The sequence below is a fragment of the Neopelma chrysocephalum genome, unplaced genomic scaffold (genome assembly GCF_003984885.1).
Source record: "Neopelma chrysocephalum unplaced genomic scaffold, ASM398488v2 Primary Assembly neopelma1_67, whole genome shotgun sequence".
NCBI classification, from domain to species: domain Eukaryota; kingdom Metazoa; phylum Chordata; class Aves; order Passeriformes; family Pipridae; genus Neopelma; species Neopelma chrysocephalum.
This window is the reverse complement of record NW_020897726.1, coordinates 1,104,822-1,124,994: the sequence shown is the minus strand read 5'-3', so window position 1 is coordinate 1,124,994 and position 20,173 is coordinate 1,104,822. Positions and strand designations below refer to the sequence as shown.

Here is a 20,173-nt window from a genome sequence, read left to right as displayed (position 1 = left end):
AGCAGGCAGACCTTCATCATTTTTGCAAGTTATCTCCAGGGAAAACCATCAGCATGTTTTATTTCCACACTATCAACTCACTCTTATCACACACCATCATTCTTCAAAGACAGCCATTTGAATAATACTTCAGACTTGACAATGGCTGACAGATAAAGAACCATGAAATTAAACACAGTGCCTACTAATAAAGTGCTAAATACGAGTTAAGGAAAAAAGAAAAAATGAAAAACTAGACCAATATTCCATTAACACTAATTACAATACAGATTCAGGAAGCGGAAAACATATTTTTATATAAATTCCCAAGAAACTCTATACACAAAAACTGTTTGCGTAGTGAAAGAATGGAAGCAAACACTGTACCAAAGTCAGTGATAAGTGACAGAATCATAGAATCAACCAGGTTGGAAAAGACCTCCGAGATCATCAAGCCCAAACCTTGATAGTTACTAAAGCCCAAGCAGAGGCAGGTTTTTTGGCACTGGAAGGAATGGCAATTCCCCTCCTCACCCACAGATCTAATTCCTGCCACAGAAAGCCAGCAATGTTTTTTCTTCTCCCAAACTCATACTTGATAATTTCTTTTAAACCAAGATAATTTAAAATTCTATGGAACAACAGAACTGAACAGAACCAAATTCAAGATGTTAAAGTGTTTATTTTAGGAATGTGGATAAAAATAGCACGGACATCTTCAATACTGTACATTTGTTTAATAGATAATATACAGCAAGGGAGGTTATTTAAAGTGTACAGAATAAATGGGAACGAACATCAGACTGGGGGACAGAAGAGTCATTTGCTTGTCACATTGTACTGGTAAGCTACTAAAAATGCTCAAGGAAACACCTCTATGAAAAGAAAGACAGGAAATAAATCACATTATAGAAATATCAACAGAACAATAAAAGGTTAAAAAAATACCACTTTCTTACTGTACTGGGTCTGGTTGGGATTGAGGTAACTTTCTTCACAGCAGCCTGTATGGTGCTGCTTTGCTTTGGATTTGTGGCAGGAACAGTGCTGGTAATACACCAGTGCTTTGGCTTTTGCTGAGCATTGCTTGCACAGCATCAAGGTTTCATTTTTTCCCCACTCTGACCGTTCCAGCAAGGAGGCCAGGGGTGAGCAAGAAGCTGGGAGGGGATACAATTGGGACAGCTGGCCAGAACTGACCCAAATGATATTCCAGGCTCCCCAAGAAAAACTGCGGGGAGGCTGGGCAGAGATCTGCTTCTGGGAGGTGGAAATTCCCTTTGCATGGCTTGTTCCCACTTACTCTCCTTTTCTTCACTTAGAGTGTTTTTATCTCAACCCTTTGCTGTTCCCATTCCCTCCCTCATCCCTCTGAGGGAGGAAGCAGCTGGGCAGTGCTTAGCTGCTGGCCAGGGTCAGCTCTGGTAAACTGCAGAATCTGGGCAACTTTTTACTTTTTTTTCATTATACATTAAGCTTACAAAAGAAAGATTTCACACAGATTGATGTTTCTTAAATTTGGGCACACATAACCATGTACATTTCAAGAGTGACCTTCTTCCACTTTTGCTAAGTGAAGTAGTTTCTTTTTCACATCAGTGCTACATCCCGAGTACATATTAACATTTCCACAACTGAACTGAATTATTCAAAGACAAATATGCTCCCCTCTCTCAACCCTTACATATTACACTCTTGGAAGATCTTTTTCCAGATAGAAAAAACCTCCACCCACAAGAATGTGTGTGCTGTATTTTCTCATCAGCTATTTCTGCCATGTGAAGCTGTGCTTCCATGTTGCTTTTTATTTTACATATATATATATATATATATATATAAAATCTTTATTTAGGAACATGGGAACAACTGCTTTAAATGGCAATTAAAACTGAACTCAAATTGTGACTATTAACCGTCTACATCAAGTAATAAAATACAGTTTTAAGAAGAGGAAAGATAGTCACAAAATTCAGCAAACATTTCAACAATAAAACCATTTATAAAAATTAGTTCTATATGAGTAGGAGATAGGAACATGTTATTTCATAAAGTCTTTAGCTGCTTCTAGTTTTACAATCAGGAAAAAACAATTCAGGGAAAAAAAAAACAAAGCAAAAGAGCACAAAGGCTAAATGAAAACAGTCTTCCTGTCTTCTGGAGTCACAGCTCTAGTGGAAGGTGCTCAGCTTTATTCATTCTCAAATCTGCTGTACGGGTTATCAGAATCCTGAAGAAGACCTGTAAAACAAAACAGGACCACATTTATCACTTTCTTACCAGTATCACATAAATACCTTGAGTTACTGACTTCACTTCAATAGGTATTCCATAAAACAAATCCAAAAGGCAATTCTTGTAATAATTGCTCTATTACCTAAACACTCAAGTATTACAATAAATTGAAAGTGTTCTTAAGCACTCGTATTTCTCAGACTATAATCATATATAAGTATTTCATGTTTTAGCAGGGAGAAAACATTTCTGTATGAAAAATTATTTCTCATTTGTGAGGTATACCCTAAAAAATGCACTTGTGAGAGTCAAGTTGACAAAAACCTAAGCATAGACGTGTCAGGAAGAACAGATTCAGGCTTGCCAGTTTATAAATGCAAGTGACTGTAAGATCATCATCCTTTTAAAATGTAAGATGCTGCTACTTTGACTTAGTTCTACTTCGATTATACCCAACCATCTGTCACATTCAGCCACTTATAGCTTTTCTGCAACAGGACAATAATCTCTAAGAACAAATGAAGATGACTTCTACATGCACTAAAACCTCCAGAGACCAGAACAAGAGCATCACTTAATCCAGGTTGCAGTATGTTTCCACCACAAAGATTCTTAATGACTTTACCAGAATATTGTCACAGTAAGCACTGCAAAGCTATCCAATTATTCTGAGCGTCTGGAAATGCAGACCATCCTCTGTAAGGGTTAGCTGAGCAATCACTGTTCCACATAGTAATTATTTCGAAGAGATTTGAAACCACCCACCAGATTTGGGTTAGGTAGAAGCATATACTAAAAATAAAGGAGTCCTGTAAAAGTCCAGAGGCTGACCTTTTGTTGTGCAAGAACAAGAACACTACTGCTATCTTTTCTACTGGGGTTTTTATACTGATGTCTGGCAAACCTGCACTCTTCTCTAGCTCATTTGTTTAGGCATGGAGACACAACGACAGTGCAGCCAGGCAAATCACGAATGTTCAGATTCACAATAGTGAAAACAAAATTACACTAGTCACTGCCAAACCTTGTAAACTCACCTCAGACCTTTTCACACCATACCTCTTTTCCACATGCACCTGCACACAGATATTGAACATTCACTATTCTACCTGAAAGTCAAAAGCTAATTGTCTGCCAAAGGCAGACTAGACTTTTGCCTACCTTGTTGCAGTTGGAGAGCTTCGTTTGAACTGCCAGGTTATTTAAGATTCCAATCAAGAAGCACAACTGCTTAGTGCTGATTACTGTATGAGTTACTGCAACTAACTACCTGATAGGGAACAGTAAATATTAAGGAATAAGTATGAAAAGTCCTATAATCACTCAAATATACAAGATTACGAGCAGTCAGCTTGTAAAAGGTTAATATCAAAACCAGCCTTCATACAATGTCTCTTACTTGTGAAAAAAGAAGTAAGGCAATCACATTTATAAAGCTTCTGCCAGTTAACATGAAATACAGCCTATTTACCTGGTATAGTACCTTGCATCAGAGGTACTATCCCCTTCTCTCATTGTTAAAAAAAATTACAAATTTGTGTAATAAGAATATGCTTAGGTTGAAAATTATCTACAATATTTAGAGATTTTGAAATGTTTATATTTTTAAACTTTTAGAAAGCGGTTACTTGTCAAATTTTAATCTTACCTTTCATGCATTTAAACAAAAAATTGTGATGTCTGTTAAGTCTACTCTAGCTGACAAGTAAGCTAACACATAATAAAAAATCCCTCCTATCCTTGGCCTGCCATTCAACCTTTAGTGCCTTCAGGTAACATTCCTGCATTAATATAAGCCCAAACCACACAGTGAGAAGAAACATTTTCTTTATTTCCAGACCATCACCACCTTCCTCCAGACATGTTAATAGTTTGGCAGTTAGAATTTATGGATCCTAATATATTTAGTTACCTGAAACACAACTAAGTAGTCTAATTTTAAAAAAAATTTGCAGTACTTCAGTATTTCACCTGTTCCAAATAAAAAACACATCTACACAACATTTACAGAAAATCAGCATCAATACCAGAAATTACCATTATTATTACAATTGCCATTGTAATGCATAAACTCCCTGCACTCATTAAGTTCCACTTAGAAATAAACACACCAAACTTCAGAAACTTTTCCAGAAATTGGCAAGTTGTGGTACCAGATTCCCTGATAAAATTAACGTAGGCTGCATACTTCTCTCTATAGAGTCTGGCAAGTGCTTAGTATGTCTTTTTGATATTTCATTCAGGATACATATTCGACACTTCATAGGTCTGAAAGCAGCATAGTAAAAGATACTGTTCTTTACAGCTTAAATGCAATGGAAAAGATTTTCTACATCCAATAATCCAATTTCCAATTAACCAGATGATTGTTAAGAGTCCTGATAAACTTCTTCTATACCATTCTGGGGAGCAAATATACTTTTCTCTGCCTCTGCCCCAAAACACTTGGCTAAAAAGACATTTTAGAAAACTAATCCTCTCCCTCTGCCCCAAAACACTTGGCTAAAAAGACATTTTAGAAAACTAATCCTCATATTTCAAGTGAGTGTGTAACTTTTACTCCTCACTGCAAATGTAATTCCCAGTAGTACTTGCTGTCGTTTTACTGAATTATGTTTAGGAATGAACAGATATAATCACCACCAACCAGGCATTAGTATGCTTAACTTAAAATCCTCTGATCTGTTTTATTGTACAATACTGAAACTCAACAAGCTTTAAGAACTGTGGGTCAATCTAGTGGGAATACTACTGGTCATGACTTCAGAAACTGATCTCCCAGGAAAAATGGAGTCCAAGAGAAATGGCAAGCCTTCTTTCCAAATGAGAATAACCACGGGTTACAACACCTGATACACTTTGCTCTTAGTCTTGCTCTCAAACCTGCATCCAGTGTTTAAATTTCTTTTATCCTCAGAATTCTAAGTACATTGTAAGGTTACATTAAGTGAGAGGAGGGAGACAGCAGTTCATCACTTTCACCAGTGCTTACTGAAGAAGTTGTATCAGGCTCCAGTAAGTGGACAAAAACAATCTGGAGAGACATACAAAAAAAGGAGCATGACAAAAAGCTCCTGTCAGCTGCTGCAGCTGCTCTTATCTGTGCCTCTCCGAGGAGCTGTGAGCCAATGCTAATGGGACAGCACGTCAGGTTCAGCTAAAGCTCATGTGCTGCCTTGAACCAGACACGAGTTGTCTCTCCACTGTTTCCCATTTGACATGAGAGCGACTGCCCAACTTGTCATTTACACTCAGGGGTTCAAAGAAGCCAGATGTTTGTAGCTTTAGGAGTCTTGTTTGCAATCAAGTCCATTACATGTTACTGGTGAACTTGAATATTGACACACAGGTCACTTACAAGAACTTTTAACATCTTACTTGTATTTACCCTCATTTTGAGGTTAGTATTTGACCTACTTAGCAGTATCTAAGAAACACTCAAAAATCTGAAAGGTATAGTAGTCAAGTATCTTGTTAGCTTGTATGAAATAATGAGGCCTCCTAATATGTATGAAAAGATAAAGCAATGGTAAGAAATTAATACTTCTTTCCAGTATATTCATTTATATTGTATACCATCTAATTATGCAGGTTCTCAGTCACTGAGATCTGACTCTCATCACATATCAGCACTGACCAAAATCAGAATTAACAACTGAAATATTTACAAAAGTCTATGCTTGGAAAAAACCCAACTTAGTTTGCTGCATGTCTTCATCCCTTATTAAATGTTTCCTCTTTATTTTTAATCTCCAGATTGACAACTGTATTCTTGACAACAAACTAAATAGCTTTCAGTGTACAGCAACGCAAGGTTTTCCTACCTTGCATTCAGAACAGTAAAGAAGGTCAAGGCAAAGTATCTACCTTGAACAGGAGCAACATTTACTGTGACAAACTACTGAATATAAAAATCAATGTCTCACATAAAACAAGGGAGATAGGATTACATATCATTAAAATAGCTGATCAAAACCTTTGCAGAACTGAAGCAATGAAATGGTAGTAATTTTGTAAAAATTAAGAGAAAGAATCCTTTTACTAATACCAGGCAAGATCCTGAAATAAATAAATAAGAAAGCAGATCTATACTAATACTATACTGAACACACAATAGCAGCAAATGCAGCAGGAATTAAATTGTAGCTCCTTTGTATACTACACAAGCTGCAAAGTCTTCTGAAGTCTACTTTAAATTTTTCCTAAGAGTCAACATATAATTTGTGTAATCATATTCCATTCATATATGTGAGCAAATGAAAAATACTATGAAATTGTGCAACAAAGAAACAATTCAAAGTGCGTACTCCTGGTTGCTAAAGCTCTTTATTGCTTCCAATGCTCCCAAAGGACTGTGGCTAGAGTGACACCTGCAATGCATTATAAATGTGTAATTACCATTTAAATGGGGTATGGAAAGCTGGTGGATGAAATGGGGAAAGGCATTCCCTTAAAGCCAACCAAATACCAAAATTTCGGGCATGATCATCTTAATCTACAGAGTCAGGTTAACAAAGTCATTGTCATTCTGCCACTCACCCATGCCTACTTAACTGAGAATCCACTCTGCAGTGTGTAAGGGTGTAAAGTAATCTAGTGCCTCCACAATTATTTGCAGCAATTTTTATTAGATTGTGTTTAATATGCTAACATCCATATTTTCTAGACAGTAAAAAATGAGGACAGAAGATCCAAGTCTACTCCATGTCTCATTGAATTATTCTGACAATCATTTGTCTGTATATTATCAGAACACAACCCATATATGTAATAGCATTATATTTAGGGATATTTCAAAATTTATACATATTTCGTATTTAATTTTTACTCAGTTACAGAAATTCTTTCAGGATGTGCCAATTATTTATGTAAGAATTAGGTTTTCCTTTAGGATAAAAATCAATGATGAGAATCCAGGCCTCAAATTGGTATATCTGATAACATAAATTAATCTTTGCTTAGGCAATAAAGCAAACCTGCCAATAAATAAACTTTATATAGAAGTTTGCTATTAAAATTTAAGTTTTATAGTCCAATTGCAATCTTATGCAGGTAAAAGGCACAGCAAAACATAACTGCAATAACTGCAAGAAGATGTCGGTATGAACTTGTTTCTAGTTAAGTCATTGACAGACTAACATGCTTCAAGCAGAGGCAAAATGACACTGGCTCTCATATGACTGTGTGTCGGGATACAGAAATTGTGTGAACAATTTCTATTGTATTTCTGCGACCTTTGCCTTGGCATGGCTGGGTGCAGATAGTAAAAAATACTGCGCCACCAATATGGCTGCAGGCCTTGTGCCAAGGTGAAGGAGGAGTTCTTTTGGCAGGTAAACAAGTACAACGCAGTATGTTTTCCTTATGTATCCAATGTAGCCTGGGAAAGAATCACGTGTCTGTGTGTGATAAGCAGTATATAAGTTGTCTTTCTTCTAATAAAGCTGACATTTTGCCGACCATAATGGCCTATGAGCATTTGTCCATGCCCCTCCGCCGATAACTGTGTGCATGGTACAGCTACAAGCAAGATTTATTGAATTTGGTGTATGTATTCCAGAGGCACTGATTATGCAGTTATTTACTTCAGGAAACTCAGGTACTCCAACAAGATCCAGCAAAGCATCCCGCAGAAGTCTGAAAGTTAAGCACTGAAGAGAGAACTGTCTTCACTAAAATGTAGAGCCATCCACTGCCTGAACAGAACAGAACACAGCCTTCTGAACATTCCCAGTGCAGTGCTTTGATACCAGAACTGCGACACCGAATTCAGGACTTGTCCACTCTTGGTTGCATCAAGGAGATGCAAAGGTATGTGCATGTCTGCACAGAGTGCTGCAAGTTGTTGTGAGGACATAGCCATTGTCCTAAGTTCTTAACCAGATCTACCCCAATGATTCAAACTTATTGAGATTGACTCCGAGGTCTCTTCTAAGGAGAAACAAACACAAAAAGCCTGTGTTGTTTTATTTTGCTGTTTGGATTTTGTTTGCTTTTTTACATCTGAACTATTGTTGTCAACCACTCAAACACCTCTAGAAACTGAATTGTGGTTGGCATACAGGGTCAATTATCCTATAAAATACCACAGGACTGAACTTCAATAACTGATGTTTAACAAAAAAATTTCTTCCAGTTTCTATAACATTCTTCCTCCTGTAGCTCAAGCTTCAGTGTAGTTTTTCTCCACTCCAGCAAAGGAACATTGTTTTGCAAACGCTCTCCAGGCAGAGAATTCCCTATAGAGATTGTCTGTATCACTTCTGCATCAGCCAAAGGGCAGGCTGCAGATTCATGAAGACATCCCCAGACTCTGCCCATCAGTTTAACAAGAGGATGAAAATTAACGGCTTTGAGTGACTGTTCAGACCCCTAGAATCACCCCCTCTGACATTAGTGCAATTTGCATAATAAAAAATGCAGCAGTTTTAGCATATCTTTCTCTGAATACACAGTACTATTAACCCTATGAACAAATCAAATGAAAAGTGCAAGCACTGACAAGCCTACATAATAAGAGCCTCCTACACAGCACAGCAGGTCCTACAATCTTGTGATATTCTATTACTGGACGATAGCTCCACTTAAAAACAAAGAAAAAAATAACAATTTTAATCCCTACATTAGGCTGCACCCTCCACCCTTCTTTTTCAATCTTGATTTAAAAAGCTTCCTATCTGCTAGCCAGTCTACCCTCCCTTAATACCCATGAGTCTAGTAGCAAAGGTCAACTAGCTTGATTTACCACGTTCAAGAACAAACAAACAAAAGAGCCCCCAAAATCAGTACTCTTACTTAGGAACAGAAAGAACCATTTATTTTAATCAATATATTTAAATGCCCATCCCAAGCAAACACCCCATCCAGCACACTTTGTCTTGCCCAGTGGGAGCATCAGTGCAGGAAGAGAACAGGCGCATAATAGTGCTGAGATCAGGTGCTCAGGTGTCAGAAGACATGCATCAGTGGGAAACTGGGCCTGATTACTTCTGCTGCTCATAAAGCAGCTTGTTTCTGCTGTGAATTTTAATAGTAATTAGGAAAAAGGAATCCATTTAGATACAGATAACACATACCATACTTCTTACGTATTTCATCATGCTTCAGTTTTCTTTCATGTTTCCTGCAAGAAATAAAGGCATCAAAAGAACATTCAGATTGTTTTGAGCTGTAAGCAAAATATAATTACACCTAAAATGGACAACAGCATTTTTTACATTAGTATGCAATTACAAATTTTTAAAAAATCACATTTAGCAGATACAGATCTTATCTTTCTATATACACTTTATGCATCTGTAAGACTCTCTATAACTTCTCACTAACCGTTAATGTCAAAATAAGATGTATTAAAATAAACAATAAGAAATACTGGTTTTTCTATATAAAAGTAATGCATCCATGTATATTTACACATACACCCACTGAGGTATTCATGTCTACATAACAAGCAAGGCACTACACTATGCTGGAAGACTCCCTAATGCTTTCCAGCAGGAAGCATAATTGTAAAATTTAGCTGTAAATACAGTATGCTTCAGAATCCTAATCACTGTAAGAATTCCAAAAAGACAAAATGCGTATTACTGTTTTGTTTAAGCTGTACAGCAAGTGAAAACTACTAGTGTCAAAAATCCAGCATGGCATCCATGCAGAAAATAAATTAAAATATTGTGCTATAGAGAAATTGTTTTTTACGTTTCTGATCATAGGACAGTTTTCAAGACTATCTAATATTGCCAAACTTTAATTATTTGCAAAAACCAAGAGTCTGATGAGTCAATTTCTTCTTCCCCTTTGCAAAGGTGAAGGGGGAAAAAAATTAAGGATGTTTAAATGGAAATCATTCCATCATTCCTCAGATAGTTTTCCTATATTTCAAAGGAAGCATATATTTTGCTTAGTTTGAAAAACAAACACAAAAGCTTCTACATATCTGTTTCAGAAGTATGATCCAGGATCTACATATTTTTAGGAAGGGACATAGAATTTGGCAAAACAATGTTCCTCTAACAAAAATTTAAAAATACACCGTTTGCTGTCCCTGTCAAAATTCAATCCAGCTAGACAAGTTGTGACTTTTGCTGAATTCCAATTTGCACATATTCAGCAGAAAGCTGTTAAGCACTGACAGCTTAATTCACCAAAGATCCCAACTGCCCTATGCATATTTCACCTCCAAACAATTCCTACTGCTAAACAGATCCTGTGTGTCCTCAGAAGCAATTATCCTGCTTCCTACAGAGCTGAAGGGCTGAACTGGCCTTTCCCAGCAACTGCACTTCTGGAAAAGCAAGCACATAAAGCATAATGAGGAAAACCAAGCAAGACAGATTCAAAACCTTCCACTTCTATTTCTCTGAGATGCCCAATCTCCCTTACATCCCTTTCCACTATTAAGCCCAGGCAGCACAGTAAACAACTTGACCAAATGCAGGAGGAGGAATTGGTGAGTCAGGGTGATGAAATTCATGCAGATGAAGAAAGTCAGGACTGAGATGTTGAAGAGAACAGAAAAAGGACAAAACAAATTGACCTACTGAGGGTAACCTGACGACAAGATTTCTGCTTTTTGTGTTACATAAGAGAAAGATATGAAATGAGGCAAGGGATCTCAGGAAGAGAATAAGAGAAATTCTGCTGAAAGCAGCCTCCTCCTGTATAAAGCCAAAACTTTCTTCTATATAGTTTTCATGTGATACCATGTGACCATAAACCAGGTTTGTTACTGGTGGTACTAATGGCATTTTTAACTGTTTTGCCTAGCATGTCTGAAGTAATGGAGACTCACTGGTGCACTTTCAACTGACAACAGTACTTCAGCAGTCAGTCTGAGTCAGTTCTGAACTCAGAAAGCACTAAGAATCTGCATAACAAGGGAGAGTGGAAAATCATGCTGTGCAAGCTTTAAACCTCAGAAACACTTCAGGATACTTCCCTAGGGTATTCAAAACAAACCACCAAACACCTAGTTAAGTCTGAAGGGTAAAACCATTATTATCAGTGAAATGTTCAAACTCTGACAGGTAGCCACGACTACATCACTTCACCAGTGACTAAATCCTTGCACAGTAAATAAGGCTTAGGTACACATTGACCGAGGAGAATCAGACGCAATTCTGAACAGGCAGTCACTGAATCAGCCATCCAGGTGACTCACTGCACCGTCCACATCTTGGTATTACGATCAGCTGAAGTCACTTTAGTCTTCTCAGCTGGTTCTGTTTCTTAACAGTACTGCTCTTACTCCATCTTCTATATGCTAAATTCTTGGCTTCTCACGCAAGATGTCCCCACTGCTGTAAGATGAGAGAGTATTCTTCCCAATACTAACAATTTACATAATAATTTTCCACACTTGGTTCTTCGCAAATGAACTGCAATCCTTTCTTTCCCTGGCCTCCCTCCTACTTCTCCCTTACCAGTACACTACAAAATTATACTTGGCAGCTGATCTCATTGTTTTTCATTTGTTTATAAACTTCTAAAACAAATAATGGCTTATAAAATATATAAATATACCATATAAATGTACCATGTATTTGCAGCTGTAAATAACTGAGTGTACAGAAAGACTCACTACTTGATGCTATGTTTAAAAATGGTTTTTCATGTTAGAGATGACATGAAGTCCAATAAAGGACTATGCAATGATACCTCTTTTCAGTCAAAAACTGAACTCCAGACATTCTGTGTTTTCCTCTGCAGTTTGCTCATCACAAATGGCTTGTTGAGAATATTAATTTGGTCTTCAGCCTGCTACTAACAATTCATCCTCCAAAGGTCTCAGAAGCAGCAAGCAATGGGTAGGGTGAAGTGTTCTGGTTGCTGATAGTGGCCTAGTCCTTATGTTTTCCCACGACGCCCAGCCACACACACAATAGGTATGAATGTTCAGAACACAGGAGTACCCCAGGGCTGCTGCTAAACTCTCTCCTGCAATTAGAACAGATTCTGTTTCACAGAAACACTCCTGAGACAAGCTGGAAAAGAGGGATGCTGCTCTAAGTAAGGCTGCAGCAATCATTCTGGCAGAGCAGTCTGCTTCCAGTGATCCTTGTTCCTAAGCTTAATTCAAGAATGGAGTTGGTATTAGCTCTGTGTTGCTAATTGCCTGGTGCAACACTACTTGCTCGGCGTGTGCACAGCAAACCTTACGCTCAAGAAGTATCAGACTTTCTACAGATTAACTGTACCAGGAATTTAAAGTTGATACACAAATCACAATGGAAAGGTTATGCCACACAATAATTTCCTATTATGCACCTGGTCAGAAGTCTTTGCTTTATAACAAACATAGGTAAGTGTTGACCTAAGTGAACAAAGTAACATAATTAAGGACGTACATTTCATCACAACAAGGCACATGGTTTTGCCATACAAAAAAATGTTGGATGTTCCTCACTGGGTCCCTTCTGTTTAGAAAGGAGCAAAAGCAATATAGGAGAAACATCACCTTCACACTAGCACTCTGCCTATTGTGCCATGACTAGTTATAATTGGACTAAAAGGTAGAAAATTCCCTTTTTTTCTGATCCATTGCAAATATTCAGCATCACTTATCTGAGAAATTGTGTGGTACAACTATGTGTGAGCATATTTCCTAAACTGGACACCTATTTCTTACCCTTCTGTGCACGTTTAAGTACAACATTTTCAGCTCACAAATTCAGATGTTTATGAAAACAAGTCTGCGTCCCTTTTCTTCTCAGATTAAGTTTGACATTACCCTGCAATGATGAAAGGGGAAGTACTGCTTCCTACTCTGTTCCCAAATAAATACTTTCTTTGCTTTTCCCACATCCCTGGATTCATGATGTCCTTGCATCCTGTGGATGTAATCTTACTGATATATGCTGAGACTCTTCACTGAACTCATCCAACAGTATAAAAATGTCCAAAACCCCACAGAAATGTGAACAGCTTTATGTAAAACAAATTTTGCATAGTACAGAGTTAAGGAATGTTGTGCCCTGGGCAAGAAAGTAAGAATGCTCTCTGCATCAGCAGCTCTCAGTTACAACAGAAGTAAAATGCCTTTACACACAATCTAAAGTGTTAAACTTGTGTCATCATTACACTTGAAAAATACGTATTTTGAAAACATTAATTTTAGCTCAACTACACTAGGAGACATCTAATTCTCATCTTTTCTCTTCAGAAAGTTACCTTTAAGCTTATGCTTTCCTAAACAATTATAAATGCAGAATACACACTGCTGCAACAGTAAATCTGTGTTGTTAAAATCTGTGCAGAACAAAAATAATCTAAGTTCAAATTTGCTAAGTTTAAAAGCTACTAAACTGTATTATACAGCCACTAGAAAATGGGAATACATATATTAAACTTTGTATACTTGAGAAAAATAATAATCACAAACCCAAAAACTAATCAAACTTCGCACTTAGTCAAGCTCTGAAAAATTCTTTGGTATATGTCCCCATTGTATCCTATTCTAATTTTTTCTATTGCCAGAAAGTTTAGGAATTTTGTACAAGGCTAAAAGACACATCAATTTAAGCCATTACAAGAGAACGTATTCTGCTCCTTAATATCACAGTGCTACTTCAGAGTCATAATCACCATCAGATTCAGGGCAAACAGTTACTGTACTTGCCCATATAATCTGTCAGTTCAGAAAACAGTTGCGTGGAGTTAAGATGAGTGATTCTCTCAGCTCCTTCCAGTCAGATACATGAGCAACAGCAAGTGCATCTGTAAGACCACCTTACTAACTTCCACTTTTGTGCCCAGTCAGAAACCTACCTGTCTTGTCTCTTTATGCACATCTGTAATAGAGAAACTTTATATCTTCATGCAAGAGCCCCACGAGGATTCTCATGTGGAAGCACGCCTTGCTCCCTAACTCCCTGCTCATATTAACAATCAATCCGAGTTCAGGAGAAAACAGCAGGCATCAGGCAGGCAGTGAAGGTGCCCACCTGTTATTTGGCAGATGAGTCTTTAGAGAACAAAACCAGGAAGTGGCAAACTTAAGATTAATTTCCTTGTCAGCATGTGGGGATTCAAACCCATACCTGACAGCTAGGACACTCTTGTCTTGCTGAAGGCTAATCCACTGTGAATCTCAAAACTGAAGACCATGAAAGGAAGTATGATTCAAAAGGTGCATCTCGTTTTTACCAGGCATCAGTGCCCTATCCATGAAAATTGTTTATCTAAAGAACAATGTAAAACCCATCAAAAGTCACAGCAGAACTAAGCTATAAAAACCTACATCTGAAGGACTGCAGTTCTTACTGAGAAACGCTGTATGAGGGCTGACTCTTGCACTTCTTTTTACACTGTGATACAGCTTTAGCAGAAAGGATGGAAATATGAAATTAGGGCTACAGTGAGATCTGAGCCAAAGTTTTCAATTCCTGAGCCAAATTTTGAATAGGTATGTCACTATCAACTTCTCTACCTTTCCCAGACAGATTTTAAAAGAAAAAGAACCAATAACCAAATGAATCCAACAAGTGGCTCACAACTCTTGATCCCAGCCTCACTTGGGCATTAACTCATGCCACAGGCAGGCATCAGTCCAAGAGAGACTAGACAAGACTTCAGACACTTTCCTCCTGTTTGCTCCTGGCTGGCACAGAGTACTCATGGTACCTGCCACAGTGAGCATCAACTCATTTGCTCCCTGTTCACTTACAAGAATACAGGCTCCTAATCAGGTTCACCAATCTCACATTGAGCCATGTTTTGTAAAAACCTGACACTGTCACGCCTAACTCCACAATGTTTCTTTGTTTAGTACTTCATGTATTCCTTAGAAAGGCAGAATACTCCAACAGCACCAAGAAGCATGTCAAGCTGTCCAGACTCACCTCTGAAGAGACTGTAGTCTTCTTTCCTCTCTCTTCCTAGCTAGCTGCTCTTCTTCTTCATCTGGTCTACTAGAAAAATAAGGAGGAAAGGAAAGTGTAAGAGGAGGAAAAAGCAACTTCACTGCTAAGCAATCACTATTTAGTCACTTGATTTATTTTCAAAAAGAATTTATAGCCTGACCAGAGATACTTCTTCACAGCCATGTAAAATTTAATTGTTGAATAGTATAATTGACAAGTTTCTGTAATTATCCTTTCACATTTTATAATATTTAAACGCTCCGCTCATTGTAGCCATGTGCCCTTCAGCCTCCACAGGGCAATTTGCAGCTTCTTAGGAACAGGCTGCAGACTGTTCCAGAAACAGGACTTGTATTTGCCATTTTCCCCATGTGTCACACCCCATTTTAGAGTAAATGTACTGCATGTGCACAGCTAACTCCATTGTTGTTCCCTGGAAGAAGATTGATGGTTCATAAGCCTTTGATGCCAGAACAATTTATCTTTTCAACAACCATCGCTATCCAATCTCAAGCTGCCCCCAGGAAAGTAGTCTGTTCTGGAATGAACAAGGATTTACCTGAGTGCATCAGCTGTGTGATTCTGGGAAATGCTGAGCCTACACAGTACATCTGAGCTGTGCATGTGCTGATACGCTCTATTGAATATAGGCACTTAAGCTTTGTGACCTGCTTTGGGAAAAGTTCAGCTTCACTTAACCATTAGACAGACTATAAGAACTGCAGAATGCTAAAACAAATGCCAAATGTTTCTGTCTTTAGATTTGTCCTGATAGAATTAATGACAACTCTTCATCATTAGTAAATGGACAACTGCCATGCTTCCCCAGGTGCTAATCATCTTCCAGAAGTGAATGCACTTCTGAAGATGTCTGAGATGAATATTTACAATATTAATATACCTGAAGAGTTGCAGCACCACACATCTGCAGCAACCAGCCTACAAGCTAAGCAAGGGTGACATCCAGTGGTTAATTACAGCACGTCAAATACTTTAAAATACAAAATTCAGACACCAGAACTGGAAATCTGAACTCGATTCTTTAATGTGCTCAATCAGTCCATATATCTCTGAACATTATAGTAATTTCAATACAACCCAGTAATTCTGAATTCGTGCAATGTTTCATATAAAAATTTTCCAGTTCCTCCTTTTGCTACATAAAGAATCGGAAAAATCCTGTGGGAGTTTAGCAGCAGGAAACACATGCAACAGGTCACCTTTACTGGAAAACTATGTTAGACCCTTCTGTAAAATTATTCAATTCCCCATATTAGCATGTCCAGGAAGACTAGAAGCTCCCATTCTCGGGCACCTTTCTGTAAAACTACTTTACTGGAGACCCCAGTATCTTATAACTATGCAATAATCTCACTTCACACTGGTGTTGCAAAATATGAAAACATCAAATAAATAAAATGCTAGTATATGATTCAGAAAATACATTTCTTCCCTATAATTAAAGAGCATTAAATATCTTCTAATTTGTAGATACTTTGAGGAGATGGAGTTTTTCTTCTAAATTCAGAAAGTCTGAGATTATACAATTAAAAAAAGTGGTTGGTAACTGAGGTTCAAGAGAGTCAATTTACTGTAGTTTCATGAATAATTACTATTCATGAAACTATCCCAAGTGCATGGAACCAGACTGTTAGAAGTCCAAAAACACACGATAAAAATAACAAACCGAAACAATGCAACAATAGTCCTAGAATTCCTGTGGTAGGAATGGAGATGGGTGAATCACCTACATTACTGATGTGGGGGTTAACGCATTTAAGTATTCTCTGTGTTCAAGGAAAAGGTAAGTAAGTGCTGGCTTCTTAAACAGTGAAACACCACAGCTTAAGAACTCTCAGAAGGAGTTCTCCAGATCTCTAGATCTCCATCTGAGATCTCAGATGACATCTAAAGAGTGAATAAAACAGTAAATTTCTATAAACTTTCCTTCCTCCAATTCATAAAAAAAAATTGTGTGGAAATTCAGTCCACTAAAATGAGGAAGAAGAGAGCAAAAGAATTCCTGCTAAGAATCAGTGGGTTTAAAGCCAGTAATACATCAGGTCTCAGTGTAATAACACATTCTGAATCCTCCTGAAATAAGCTGGACCCCACTTTGACAAGACCTTTAAATCCTCTAAGGGTCAGAAGATTAAGCTTGACACCTTTGGAGTCCTGGCATAAGATGACTCTCAACTAACCCTCTATTTGTAGAATTAAGATGTTGCAGTACTGATTGACAACTTAGCTACTAAAACTGAAGTCTGGCACAAATATCTCTTTTCACAGGATTCAAGCTTTATTTGTTGGCATGTCAGCCACAGGGGCCTACTCAGTTGTTCTGCAGAGGATGCTGGCAGATCTTACATAAGATCTAAACCTGTTCTATACACCTTCAGGGCTTATCAGCACAGGGCTAAAGAGTTATTCATGTCTGCACTAGGGCAGACTTGGTAGACTAACCTACCAGCAAAACAGGTGCATGAATCTTCCTCAAAGAAGAGAGGAAGGAATAAGATGTTATTTACAATTATTTTCTCATTTCTTTAAAGTCACAGATGTACTATATTTCTCTGGCTTGAAGGTTAGCACAAAACACTGTACAGTTATGTAAGTTCTTTAAAAAAAACCCAAACACAACCCTCAAACAAGAACAATGAGTCACTTGTATTTGAAAACGTATAGAAATTACTTCAGACCAAGAAATAAGGTCCAAGTTTTATTCACATCAGAAGAACTGAAGGACATAAGAAACAGAGATAGATGAAACTACACTGCCCAGAAAGCTGAGCTTTAAACTTCAATGATAGAGGGAAGCATATTGTACTGTCCCAATAAACATGGCTTTCCAGGTGTTTCATTAAGGAATAAGGACTGATCAGTTCACAAGGCAGCACTGACTTATAGTTTAGCTACTCATCAACTATTTCCTGCCCTTTGAAGGATATTAGCTAATTAGAGAAGCCAGTTAAAAAAAGAGTCTTCCAAGAACATTTAGTTTTTGCAGTATTACTTTACTCAAAAATAAGTCAGTCATTCTTAGTATCTTAGAGCAAAAGAAGTATTATCTTACATTTAGAATATTTTGTTCAAGAATATTTTTAGCAAGGATAGCTAATCACTTAGATACTGACAGATTCTAGAGCAACACTGAAGCGTGGATGCCAAGTGCTGTAGGACATTGTTGCTCAGTTACTTGTTATCCACCTGGTCCCTTTTTTGCTGTACATGAGCTTGCCTTGAAAGAAATCATTTGTTCCATTATCACAAGAAGCAAGGCTTTATTTGGTCATTGAAATATTTCATGTCCAATCTTAATACAAAAGTGTAAAATGTAGAAGTAAAGCAACAGCTTACCTAAAGTTGAGCACATCAGCACCGTTACCACTAGAAACACCACTTCAGTGTCATTCCAGCATCATTTTCAGTGTCAATACTGCCTGTCACTAAAAATGTCTTTTTTTGCTGTCTTTATCAAACAAATAAAGCAAAGTGACCAAAATTCCTTCCAAGTGAAAATATTCTTAGTATATTGGAGAGTAAAAATTGCAGGTAGGTAGGAAAGACCCACACTCAATGTTAGTAAAGGAAACAAATATATGTATTTACCTCCTGGAACGTCTTCTGCAGTAACAGCAGTAACAGCAACAGACTGCTACAGACACCAGAATGAGTCCAGCTACTACAGCTATGGCAATAATTAAAGCCTCAAAATTTACTGAAAAATATGAACATATTCAACTTGTTAGACTTCAGCATTAACATTTCTCTTTCTGATAATCCTTTGCGGGCATTTTTTCATCTCTATATGCAAAAACCCCCACGTAATTCTGTGCAACTACCCCAGGTAAAATGAACATACCACATTCAAATTTTGCTATGATACATAATCCAGACTGAACAGACATTAAGTAAAATTTCTCTTTATATCATTAAGTCATCTGTAATACTTTATGTGTTACGTATCTACTGCTGTGATTTCACAGTTCTGTCCTTCTGTGGTAAGACAGTCAAATTTAGCAAATGAGTTGAGAGAGTCTGTGCTTTCTGATTACATGCACAAGCCAAAGAGTCTGTTACTTCTCTGCAGATCTCATCATCTCATGCCTGGCCAAGGCATAGCCTTCACATATCCTGCCAAGGATTACATCTCAGCAAGCATTTTTGCTTCTGTGTTATCATTTACTGGGTAAACATAGTTTCTAGTTACAATACACATGTAAATTCCAAAATGTAAATTATGGAAGTGACACATTTCATCATACCACATTTTTCATTCTGTTACTTCCCTACAAGTTACAAACAATTGCATATAATTCATCAGTAAAAATTAAAAGTTGCTTTAAAAAAAAAATTGCTTTTTTTAAGGCATACTACTTAATTGAAGCAAAAAATATTTTTGAACCTTTTAACAAAGTACAGAAAAAGACTGTCAGTTTTCAGTCTGCATTCCTGTCTCCACTACCTATTTCATTTGCTTATTAATTATGAAAAAAACCCACAATTAAGCTACTTTGTATTACACTGCTTCTATACTGTTCTTCACTTCATGATGGTTAATAATCTGTCAACACATCTTATTTCATATAAAATTGTAACTGGAAGCCAGTCATTTATTTTTTATTTTGAGAGCTCCAATATTCACCTTCATTTTCAGCAACAGTGAGCAACATTCGTCTCTTAATTTTATTTGCTCAAAGAAAAAACAGCACCACCACGGTCACAAGTTAATGAATTTTCTTGCTGTGTCCGAAGGAGACAGTCTCAATAAGACTATATAACCCCATGGCATGCTGCTGCCTATAATTTGTAAAAAATCTATTAAGGAAATGCGTATTTGAGGATTTTTTTGTTCTTGTTTTGGTTTTTTTTCTGAGAATGTGCTCCATTATGAAGTATTCATTTAGTGTTTAAGCTACAGTCAATCTAGAAACACAAATGTATAAACCATATATGTATAAGCCAAGCTATAAGCCATTTCTACAGCAGGAGTAAACTGCCAAGAACACCCTTAGTATCAGCAGACACTGGTAATCACTGTTATGCAAAAGGACACGTGTTTCTCTACTTGGTGGGTCCGAGAGCGTTAACCTACTTCATAG

At 37.3% G+C, this 20,173-nt stretch overlaps 1 protein-coding gene across 3 annotated transcripts in view; it reads right to left on the bottom strand.

The window, feature by feature from the left end:
* Positions 1–641: 641 nt before the first annotated feature.
* The window catches only part of LOC113968277 (pituitary tumor-transforming gene 1 protein-interacting protein-like), a 30,027-nt gene continuing 10,495 nt past the window's right edge, over positions 642–20,173 (bottom strand). The window contains exons 4-8 of one of the 3 annotated variants that reach the window (XR_003534467.1): positions 18,681–18,789; positions 15,051–15,119; positions 9,288–9,334; positions 3,373–3,481; positions 642–2,217 (exon numbers count right to left, since the gene is read on the bottom strand). Coding sequence is in view for 2 of the 3 variants with exons in the window: in XM_027684699.1 (XP_027540500.1) it covers positions 2,168–2,217; positions 9,288–9,334; positions 15,051–15,119; positions 18,681–18,789 (275 nt within the window). In the remaining variant the exon portion in view is untranslated. The remainder of the gene's footprint in view (positions 2,218–3,372; positions 3,482–9,287; positions 9,335–15,050; positions 15,120–18,680; positions 18,790–20,173) is intronic. The other 2 variants (XM_027684699.1, XM_027684700.1) reach the window with 2 other exon arrangements.